The following is a 10,324-nucleotide window of genomic DNA, read 5'->3' as shown; positions in this document are numbered from 1 at the left end:
CTTTACTTCAAAACGAAAACTACGCGTGAAATCAATATCCCAGATTAATTAGCTCTGCTCATTTTAAAAATTTATTTCCGCAAACGGCGTAGAAAGTTATCGTGACTAAGAAGCCCAACATTACGGATTTATACCCCGACCAGTCCGCTGTTTATACCCCGGCATGAGCAGTCAAACCGCCTAAACACCAAGCCTACTTGGCATCCATTTAAGAAAATTCAGCAAGCGAGGTCTAATCCCGGCAGGTGGCTACACCTGTTAAGCTACTCTCTGCAGATGGTTTTTCAGACTGTCACGGCAAACCAGCCTCAAAACGGGACAAGAATTAAAATCAAGAGAAACGTAGTAACGCCACCAAAATTCACCCCATTCACGGGAAAAGAAAATTCAGCGTATATTGTTTCGCCACCATCTCCGGTTTATACATGAAAAAAAAAACTCGAGTAAATCCAGCCTATTGAATTATACTCATCGTGCGGCAAACCGCGACGTTCGAAGTGACACGTTCCAAGGTGATAGGTAATGCTATAAGGATAGACTCCAGCGGAGGAAAATAATGCTTCAAGTCCCAGTTTAATACATTTCATGTCATACAACACATCAACGACCTAGTCTTTGAACAAAGACTCCACCGAGTATCTGGAAGTGTGTTTCTGGCGCATTTTCTTCTTGATGGCTTCAGCGTCGCCATACTGCGGCTTCAGCAGCTTCCTGGGTGGGATGTACTTGGCGAACGCTTTCGTCCAGCTCCCTGCACGGCGGAGGGAGTAGTGTAATAATAGTACAGTGCTTAGTATGTACTTAATTTGTGAATAATATATACATTTATTTTTTTCTATAATAATAACCTTCCTGCATATTATCTGACAATATAAACATTAAAGTAACTGATCGATAAACCATAAGACTTCAAGTTTTACTGACAACAAAGAAATATAATTCCATGACACGTAACATATAACTAGGCAATATAGACAGCGATTGTCTATATTGCCAGCGATTGTCTATATATATTGCACTCAAATTTACCGCAATTTAATTTAAATAATTACTTGATTTCTACCTGAGAGCTGCTTTTTTAATTTATTTATTTAGCGTGATAAGGAGTGATGTGTAGAGCAACGCGACGTGTTGCTGCGCTAATTATAACAAAAGGAAAATGGGCTGGGATTAGCATGATGCTGGGGTTAGCGTGATGCTGGGATAAGCATGATGCTGGGATAAGCGTGATGCTGGGATTAGCATGATGCTGGGGTTATGAGTCGGTGTAGGCCACCATCAGAGGCGTTAAGGTCGGGGCCCTGATCATTGACATGAAACCATTCCCTGTATTTAATTAATAAAATTAATAAATCCTTTTTGTTGGAATGGTGAGTGTGGGAGGCCTTTAAAAAAAATTCGCAGATAATACCCCGGCATGAGCAGTCAAACCGCCTCCACACGAAGCCTACTTGGCTTCCACTTAAGAAAATTCTGGAAGCGAAGGCAACACCTGTTAAGCTACTCTGCAGATGGTTCTTTAGACTGTCACGGCAAACCAGTCTCAAGACGGGGCAAGAATTAAAATCAAGAGAAGCGTAATAACGCCACCAAAATTCACCCCTTTCACGGGGAAAGAGCATTCAGCGTATATTGTTTCGCCACCATCTCTGGTTTATACATGAAAAAAAAACTCCTAGTAAATCCAGCCTATTGAATTATACTAATCGTGAGGATTAGCGTAATGCTGAGATTAGCGTGATGCTGTGATTAGCGTGATGCTGGGATTAGCGTGATGCTGGGATTAGCGTGATGCTGGGATTAGCATGATGCTGGGATTAGCATGATGCTGGGATTAGCATGATGCTGGGGTTAGCGTGATGCTGGGATAAGCGTGATGCTGGGATTAGCATGATGCTGGGGTTAGCGTGATGCTGGGATAAGAGTGATGCTGGGATAAGCGTGATGCTGGGTCTAGCGTGATGCTGGGATAAGCGTGACGCTGGGATTAGCGTGATGCTTGGATTAGCGTGATGCTGGAATTAGCGTGATGCAGGGATTGGCGTGATGCTGAGATTAGCGTGACGCAGGCTCACCGTGCTGCTTCGCCTCCAGCAGGATGCCAAAGATTTGGTTGAGCGTGAGACTCTTCCTGCCGGTGCCCCAGTCCAGGTACCTGTACCAAGAGACACGTGGTGCCATGATTATGTATTGTTAACCTGTCTCTTATACACATCTAGATGTGTATAAGAGACAGAACGTGCTGCACGCAATTTTGTTGTTACTCACAGAGTTCACTAAACAAACGAATCATTTTCATTGTTGGTGANACCGTACCAAGAGACGTGTTGCCATGATTATGTATTGTTAACTTAACCGTACCAAGAGACGTGTTGCCATGATTATGTATTGTTAACTTTCCCGTACCAAGAGACGTGTTGCCATGATTATGTATCGTTAACTTAACCGTATCAAGAGACGTGTTGCCATGATTATGTATTGTTAACTTTCCCGTACCAAAAGACGTGTTGCCGTGATTATGTATTGTTAAATTAACCGTAACAAGAGGCGTGTTCTCATGATGTTTCGTTAACCTTCCCTGTACCAAGAGGCGTGTTGTCATGATGATGTTCAAGAGACGTGTTACAGAGATGGTGCATTGTTATTTCACTCGCACTTCAAGTCCATAGACGTACCTCGGTGATTAGCAGGTGCAGCGATTGGTGTGTATTGTCGATTATTTTCTTCAGCAGACGGAAAATTACCAAGCATTTTGATCAGAAGATGAAAATACTGTCGTATTTGGGTCTACTGTTCATTAAACAAAATATTAAGAATCCACAATATTTTCATGGCGAAAAATTGAATCTATATGTAATTTATATAGCAGAGGAAGGTAATGTAAATTAGTCGAAACTGTGGTACAGAAGACGAAGCTTCTGTTTAAAGAATTGTTGAATGGACAAGTCTATCGTTAACTAGGCCCGCCTATATTTGAGCTGACGAGATTACGCAAGCGGTCAGATCCAAAATACAACGAACTATTCAATAATGTATTGTTATTTCACTCGCACCCCTAGTCCATAGACGTACCTCGGTGATTATCAGGTGCAGCAATATTAGTCTGTATTGTCGACTATATTCTTCAGCAAGCATATATTATATTCTTCAAATTAGCAAGCATTTTAATCAGGAGACGCAAATACTGTCGTATTTAGGCCTACTGTTCATCAAATAAAATATTGAGAATCTACGATATTTTCATTCCGAAAAATTTAATCTATATGTAATTTATTTAGCAGTTGAAAGTAATGTAAATTAGTCGAAACGTGGTACAGAAGACGAAGCTTCTGTTTAAAGAATTGTTGAATGGACAAGTCTATCGTTAACTAGACATCGTTAACTGAGCTGACGAGATTACGCAAGCGGTCAGATCCAAAATACAACGAACTATTCAATAATCCCAGAAAAGTTGGTCATAAACGACCAGCTGCAGGTCACGCACCTGTCGAGCGGAAGTTTCTGCATTTTGATGCGCTGTCTTTTGGCTTTGGCGAGCGTGAAGGGCTCGTCGGAACGCAGGTCGACGAGCCCACCAATAATGTACACGGCGTCATGGTCGAACTCCCGCACCTCCTCCCTGCAGTGTGGGGTCAAGTATACAAGCTTCTCTCTGGGGAACACTTCCAGAAAATTATCTGGGTGCAGGTCCACAAGAAAATCTTCGTTAGTTAGCGTCGGCACGCTCTTGATTGTCAACTGCGCCGACTCTTCTTCGCGTCTGAAGTTGCAGAAGTGAATATAAAAAGGATCGAGATACTGTCGGTTCATCCCAATGCATTCGGCAACCTGTGTACCGAGAACCTTTTTCTCCCTGGCAACCATCTTTTCATCGAAATCGTAGTCGAATATAATAGGCTGGCCAAATAATTTAGCTTGTACAACTCGATGAGAATCAACAGTATTTACCCTTTGATCTGACCATTTGATGAACATAGAGTTCCTCCATAAACCGTACGATATATGGGCAGATTCTGACTTGAGTTCCACCTGCAGTTGCTGATATTTTGCCTCGGATATCTTTCTCCTCTCGAGTTTTTTCTTCTTATCGTTGATAGACTTCATCTCGTTCAGGTACAGAAATCGGAGGTACTTCTTACGTCTTGAAACGCCAGGCAGACGAGCTAATTCTTCCCATTCGTTCTCGGTCAAACTGGACGGCACTTGAGTCTCCTCCTCGGCTCTGTAGAGCTCGTATTCTGCCTTGACGAGCGTCATCTTCTCCTCTTCCGTGAGGGTAGAGGCCAGGTCGCTCTGTGTCCAGGAGTTCTTGTACCGCGCATTCAGTAATGAAGGGACAGAACGCGGAGCTTGGTAACACGTTACAAGCTGCCGCACGTTCGCTGGAGATATGCTTGAGAAGGGCCTCGTGCTGGGGAAGCTGTGGAAAAATAAATATTCCAGATGCATGCAATAAAATCTTTTCATTTGACCTAATATCCTCTTTTTTTCCTTCTGGAACTCTTCATCAATGCTAATTTATATACTATCGCATCGAACATGACCTGTGACTTAGGCTGGTCTGCTATAGACGAATAAATAAATCTTTACAAGATTATATAGGGTAGGAAAGAAAAGTAAGGAATAGTGGCATAACATAAAAAAATTGCAACGTGTAACACACAAAATTTCATACGAAAAAAGAAGCAATACTTACGCGGTGCAAGGGGCTCGCGGGCAATCAAAATAGGATCGCATGAAAGTGCGCGTCAGCGCTGTTCTGAGTACAGCTTTCATCACTGGGAACGTTAGGATTGCTGGAAGAAGCAGATATTTCCAATATTTACCCAGTGAGCTAACAGATCTATGTTTTTATCAACCTGAATAAATTGGTAAGTGAAGTTTTCACGAAGCTAATTTAAGATTAGTCTAAAATCTAAATAGAGGCAAAGGTAATTACAAATTTATCCTCGAGTATAGAAACGAAAAGCCTGCCAGTCTCAGGGCACCACGGATCAACACCTTCAGGTAAAGTAGGAAGTATATAGCAATACATAGCGATGGATGTAAAACTTGGAATCTAATTGAATTCTTTTTCTGGGCTAGTAGTTTATTTACGTTAGCATGTGAATAGGTTTCAAAGTATACTTTTAGCTACGAGCAGGGTTTTATAGAAACATTTTCTTCCCACATAAATATCGTGGACCCATCATAGAAGAAATTTACTACAAGTCTCTTATGAATGCCTTTCATGCTAAATGAACAGTCCAAATAAAAATATCCAATAACATTAGTACACATCTAAGTTTTTTTCACTAACGTGACGCGCCTAAAATTAAATGTTGAACTTTGAGAAAATTACTACTTTACTTAAATCTTTTACTAATAGAAATGATATGCGGTGTCAGTAGACCAGCAGCATCACAGAATCGGGTGGAGTTTTTAATTGCTAAACCAAAAAAATATAGCGTGGTAAATCACGGTCTGAATTGTTGACGCCTTGCCTCAACTCCACGCATCTCAAGCCTGGGTGACTTATGTCAATGGGAATTGATGACAATTCCATGATAATGGGACTTGATGATAATCTCATGATAATGGGACTAATTATAAAAGGGCTTTGAATATAATCAAATGATAATTGGACTAATTGTAAATGGGACTTGATAATAACCCCATGATAATGGGACTTGAGTTAGAGGACTCGGGTTCGGGGGAGGGTTAATCCCCTAGCAGAATTAATTCTGCTCCCTGCGATATTGCGAAATGGGGAATTAATCTTCAATAAACAAGCCAGAAACTCATCGTTGCAGTGAACAATGTAGAGTAGTAGTGGTAGTAGAATGGTTTGCTAGAGCTTCAGCCATCAAGCTTTTTCGCACCGGAGGTCAAAGATTAACATCGTCAGGAAGGCAGAAGGTCTCCATTATAATTTTTTTTCCAAATTAATGATCCCCACAAAAGGCGGAAGGTCTCAAGTGTCCAGCCCGCTGAAGCTGGCTCGAAAGAAGCAGCGTTAGCATCTCAGAGAGACGAAGTGACAAGGAGAGACAAGTGACAAGGATGGACAGGTGAAAAGCAACAGAAACTTCACTTCATGACTGCTGACGCCTTCGTCAGGACCGCGGGCTGAAGGCTGTTGCAGGCACCGCAGAAATTGACTCGCTTTAGCCAAAACATTTTAGAATACTAATATAAAATAGTTAAAACAATCCCTTGACTACGAGTGTTAATAAACACGGTGTTTTGATCGCAAGTGTCCACATTGTGACTTGAAATTGTTAAAAGTTCCATACATGATCGCTAAATATCTAAAAGGAATTTTTCTGCTGTTACTATTAGGAATAATTCTTGACAGGAATGACTAATGTGGTCATGAGTTCGGCATATTCAGGTGTATAGAGTTTAATATATCGTAATGAAACATGAAGAAGTTAGTGCAGTTTGGCATTAGAACATTACTAACCATGATGCCCACGCCACATGAATAGGTACGAACATCAAAATCTATTGTATAAAGTGATTCAGAAATTGCCATCTGCGAAACGGTATATTAGGCATTTCACGAAGTGTTAGCCTTGGTCCCAACTGCACTAAATTATGGGGAAAATGAAGCAGAGTCAAAGAACGATGCAACTTTATTGAACGAAAACTCAGAAGCTAGTAAGGCTTCTGACTCAGACTCCTTCCAGGCATCTTCAACCTTTAGAGCCCCTTCACGCCTGAGAATAGTTCACAAAGGTTTTATTTACACAATTCCAAATAGATTTTAAATTAGATTGTAAATTAGAATACCAACTGACTAAATGATTTATGACGTAGAAGCATTTTATTTTAGAGAAACTTGCTCAGCGATCGAAAACTTGGTTCCATACTGAATGAGAAAACGAACATTCCTGGACGCGTACCGTGATCTCGCCGTGAGGCCATCAGCGCTAAGATCGTGGGCCTCCCTGCAGATCTCAGCACCTCCCAAAGCCAACCGCCAAGACTGGTTGATCATCCACGTGTTGCTCGTCGTTGTGGTAGCGAGCGTCTCCGTGAGTGTAGGGATAACTCAGGAGATAAGACGAAGGTGTATGCATCAGGTGAAATGGGCCCAGATAACAAGGTGGTCGGGTTACGGTGATGACTAACTAAAGATACAGAAAGATGATGAGACCAAAATAGACAGGTCTGCACCGGATGGGATCTGAAGTTCAACTGACTGTTTTTCGCCGGCCGAGCGGTTTGGCTGACTATAGTTCGACGTCTCGGATAAATTTACGGCCGGACTCGCGGCCGCTCACCCTGAATGGCCAATTTTAAAAATCCAATATCAAGGAATATCTTCCAAAGTAATGAACGTAGCTCGATGAACTAGGTACACGGATTCATTAAGACCTAACGGTGATGTTTAGCTCGTGAAAATTTTTCAAATTTCGCCTTCATTCGTGAGTTATATGACGATACGTGACGAAATTTGCAGTGATCATGATATTTCTTCTAAACTACTGTGCAGATTTGAACGAAACTTTGAATATAGAAACCTAACCTCCCAACGGTGATGTTTAGCTCGTGACAATTTTTTAGATTTGCTCACTGAATTAGGACACCGGCCGCAATTCCGGCCGTAAATTTGTCCGAGACGTTTTAGTTCGTGACTGCACGTAAATATTGGAGTTACGGTACGTGAATGATTTGGAATTCTAATTTCGTACATGAGGTGAAATTGTACGAAATTGGTGAAATTTCATCTAAATTGTACCAAAGTGTTGTACAACAACGAAATGTCAGCCTAGCCATCACGTCGACCATCAACGATGAATTCGTCGGTTGACACAATATTGGATGCTAAAAACGACTTTACAGAACGCGTGTGCAACACACCTCAGCTTCTACTCTAGACCGCTTGTCAACACGGTCAATTATTCACAAGTGAAATATTTTACGAGTTCATTCACGCATCACAAGTTTATTTGTTACTAAATTTTATTGATTTACACAATAATTGCAATTAAGTCCGAAGCGAAGTTCATCAAGACATATATTTAAGTTTTCAAAACAGCTTTATAGCATCATAGTAGGCTTGGATCAAATTATCAGTTGTAAGAAATTCTTCTAAGCAAATTAGGAAAATTGCAAGAATTAACGATGGGCCACTCATGCTTAATCATCCAAGGCGCTAATATACTAAATCAGGTAAATGAGTCTGATTTGATCCGCTAAAATTTCCGGACTTGCGTACGGATGGTTCGGAAGAGTTGTTTTCGGTGAAAGCTGTGTTGTGAGCGCGGCTGTTCGTCGCAATTTTCAACAAGACTGCAATAGCCAAGATAGCCTAAATTTTCCAGATGCGAATCGTTCAATCTTGAGTAACTTTAGTTACAGTCTTACAGATATGACAGCAAGATGGTTGATAGTGTGCCTTTCTTGCCTAAGAAAGTTTTGCACGATTCTCACATGAAAACCGTGAGCCTCCTGCCTCTTTAATGAGCTAAAGTACAATGTACTAATTTTGTTAAGTTATAATTAAATTATATCAAGTTAAAAAGTTAACACTAAGTACTCACTTCGACACTTATGGAAGAACCTTGGAATTGATAGTGATTGAGCGATTTGATGGCCTCATGTGCTTGATCTTCCGATTTCATGTGTACAAATACAAAATTCCCAAGAACAGAACATTCAGTAACTTCTCCATGTCGTTCAAAAAGCTTACGTAGAGCTATTTCAGAGCATTCATTAGGAAGTTTCCCAACGAATAATTTAGTTTTGGGGGCCTTGCAAATTATGTTATAGTTGAAAGGATGAATGTGAAGAAGTAGTCAGTAGCGGCCACTACATTTTCAGTAGCGGTAGCGGCTCTACATTTAAGGCAATGTAGCGGTAGCGGTAGTGCCCGCTACATATTTAAGTAGCGATACGAGGTTTTGCCGCAGCATGCCGCTACAGCGCTACCGCTACATTTATAGATAAAGCCTTTAGATTTCACTTTAGGAGACCGGCTACCCTCCAACAAAACTTTTTTGTTTACAGACGGATCGTTTTGAAACTCGGTACACAAATGTAAAACAGAAATCTAAGACCTTTTTGTTCGTGTAAATTAAAAAAAAATGAAAGAAAACGTGGAATTATTAGAAAATGGCAAATAAGGGGTACTCTAAATAAAAACGTTTATAACTTTTGCAAATCACATGCTACAATGTCGAGACACATATCATTTGATTTGTAGCAACAATATCTAGCGACTGTAGAGCCCTGATTTTTTATTTTCCGCATCTTTTTTTGCTATCTTCCCATTTTTTCACATTTTTACCAACCCCCTACCTCCCCCTCCCATATATAAGTCAAACCATGCACATATTAGAAAAAGGCTTGTAAAGTCGCTAGGTATCGTTTTTACAAATCAAATGGTATGTCTCTCATTGCCGTAGCTTGAAAACTGTTGGAGTTATAATTTTTTTAAGATGGCGTTTCTTGGATTTTTAACTTGTTCAGGGGAGCCAAATAACGTAAAATTCATTGAAAACAGAAGAATATGCCCAAAAAGACTTGATATTGTAGCCCAAGCTTTCCCATTGCCAATTATTTGCATTCAAGGTACCAGCACGCGTCTTTAGACCTATTTATGTTCAATTTAACGTGAATAATAGGCTATAAATGGGACTTTTTATATATAAATAGATATAAAACATTCATTTTACATAACTTTACAACTGCATTATGCAAAAACTAATGCATGAACATCCATGGTAGTAGCTTTGTTAAATGCATTTTGTTTGTATAGCTTTCAAACAAGTGCAAACACTTTGTAATTAATGAGAGTAATGATAATGATATAGATTTAATTCAAATAAATCTTTGTACATTTTGTTAAAAAATGTTCATATATATATTTTTAAAATTGTCTTGCGCAAAAATTATAGCACGCACAGACATGCGGTAAACTGCGTTAGACGCGCCTTTTCAGCAGCTACAAAATGAGTCAAGAAAACGGTAAAGCCAAAATTTCCAATTTTTAGGGTAGCCGGCCCCCTTAATAGTATTAAATATTATTTAAAAGCCAGCATGATACATACATAATATAAATTACAGAATAAGACTGTACAAAAGATTTCAGTGTAATGTTGTAAACCTCAGCCTGTTACTAGTGTCAACATGTTAGCTGTTACTTGTTAAGTTGTTACCATTTACGACCTACAGGTTTTTTTCATCTTTCAGTTTGCTTACATTTATTTTTACAGTTATTTTTATGTTTCACCTTCCCTACATGGATGTCTACTTCAATCTACCAATCTCAAAAATAATCCACATATATATACAAAAAAGACTGATTTTTATATGTATATGTGGATAATTTCTT

General features: G+C 39.9%; 1 protein-coding gene across 1 annotated transcript; it reads right to left on the bottom strand.

The window, feature by feature from the left end:
- Window positions 1–566: 566 nt before the first annotated feature.
- On the bottom strand, window positions 567–5,274 carry LOC108664793 (mitochondrial ribonuclease P protein 1 homolog). The gene is made up of 4 exons (XM_018151486.2): window positions 4,697–5,274; window positions 3,485–4,420; window positions 2,076–2,155; window positions 567–751 (listed from the first exon to the last, which is right to left on the bottom strand). Exons 1-4 carry the CDS (start codon window positions 4,774–4,776, stop codon window positions 609–611), a joined length of 1,239 nt encoding a protein of 412 aa, XP_018006975.1. The 5' UTR covers window positions 4,777–5,274; the 3' UTR covers window positions 567–608.
- Between the last annotated feature and the right edge of the window lie 5,050 nt (window positions 5,275–10,324).

The sequence above is a fragment of the Hyalella azteca genome, unplaced genomic scaffold (genome assembly GCF_000764305.2).
Source record: "Hyalella azteca isolate HAZT.00-mixed unplaced genomic scaffold, Hazt_2.0.2 contig8859, whole genome shotgun sequence".
Lineage (NCBI taxonomy): Eukaryota > Metazoa > Arthropoda > Malacostraca > Amphipoda > Hyalellidae > Hyalella > Hyalella azteca.
The sequence above is the reverse complement of the archived record's forward strand: the minus strand, read 5'-3'. Positions and strand labels throughout refer to the sequence as shown.

Bases quoted from the DNA above. Each gene is read 5' to 3' on its own strand.
- LOC108664793 (XM_018151486.2), bottom strand. From the start codon at position 4,776: ATGAAAGCTGTACTCAGAACAGCGCTGACGCGCACTTTCATGCGATCC. The intron at 4,421-4,696 runs GTAAGTATTGCT...ATTTTTCCACAG, and splicing joins CCGCGAGCCCCTTGCACCGC to CTTCCCCAGCACGAGGCCCT. The intron at 2,156-3,484 runs GTGCGTGACCTG...CTCTTGGTACAG, and splicing joins CAGAAACTTCCGCTCGACAG to GTACCTGGACTGGGGCACCG.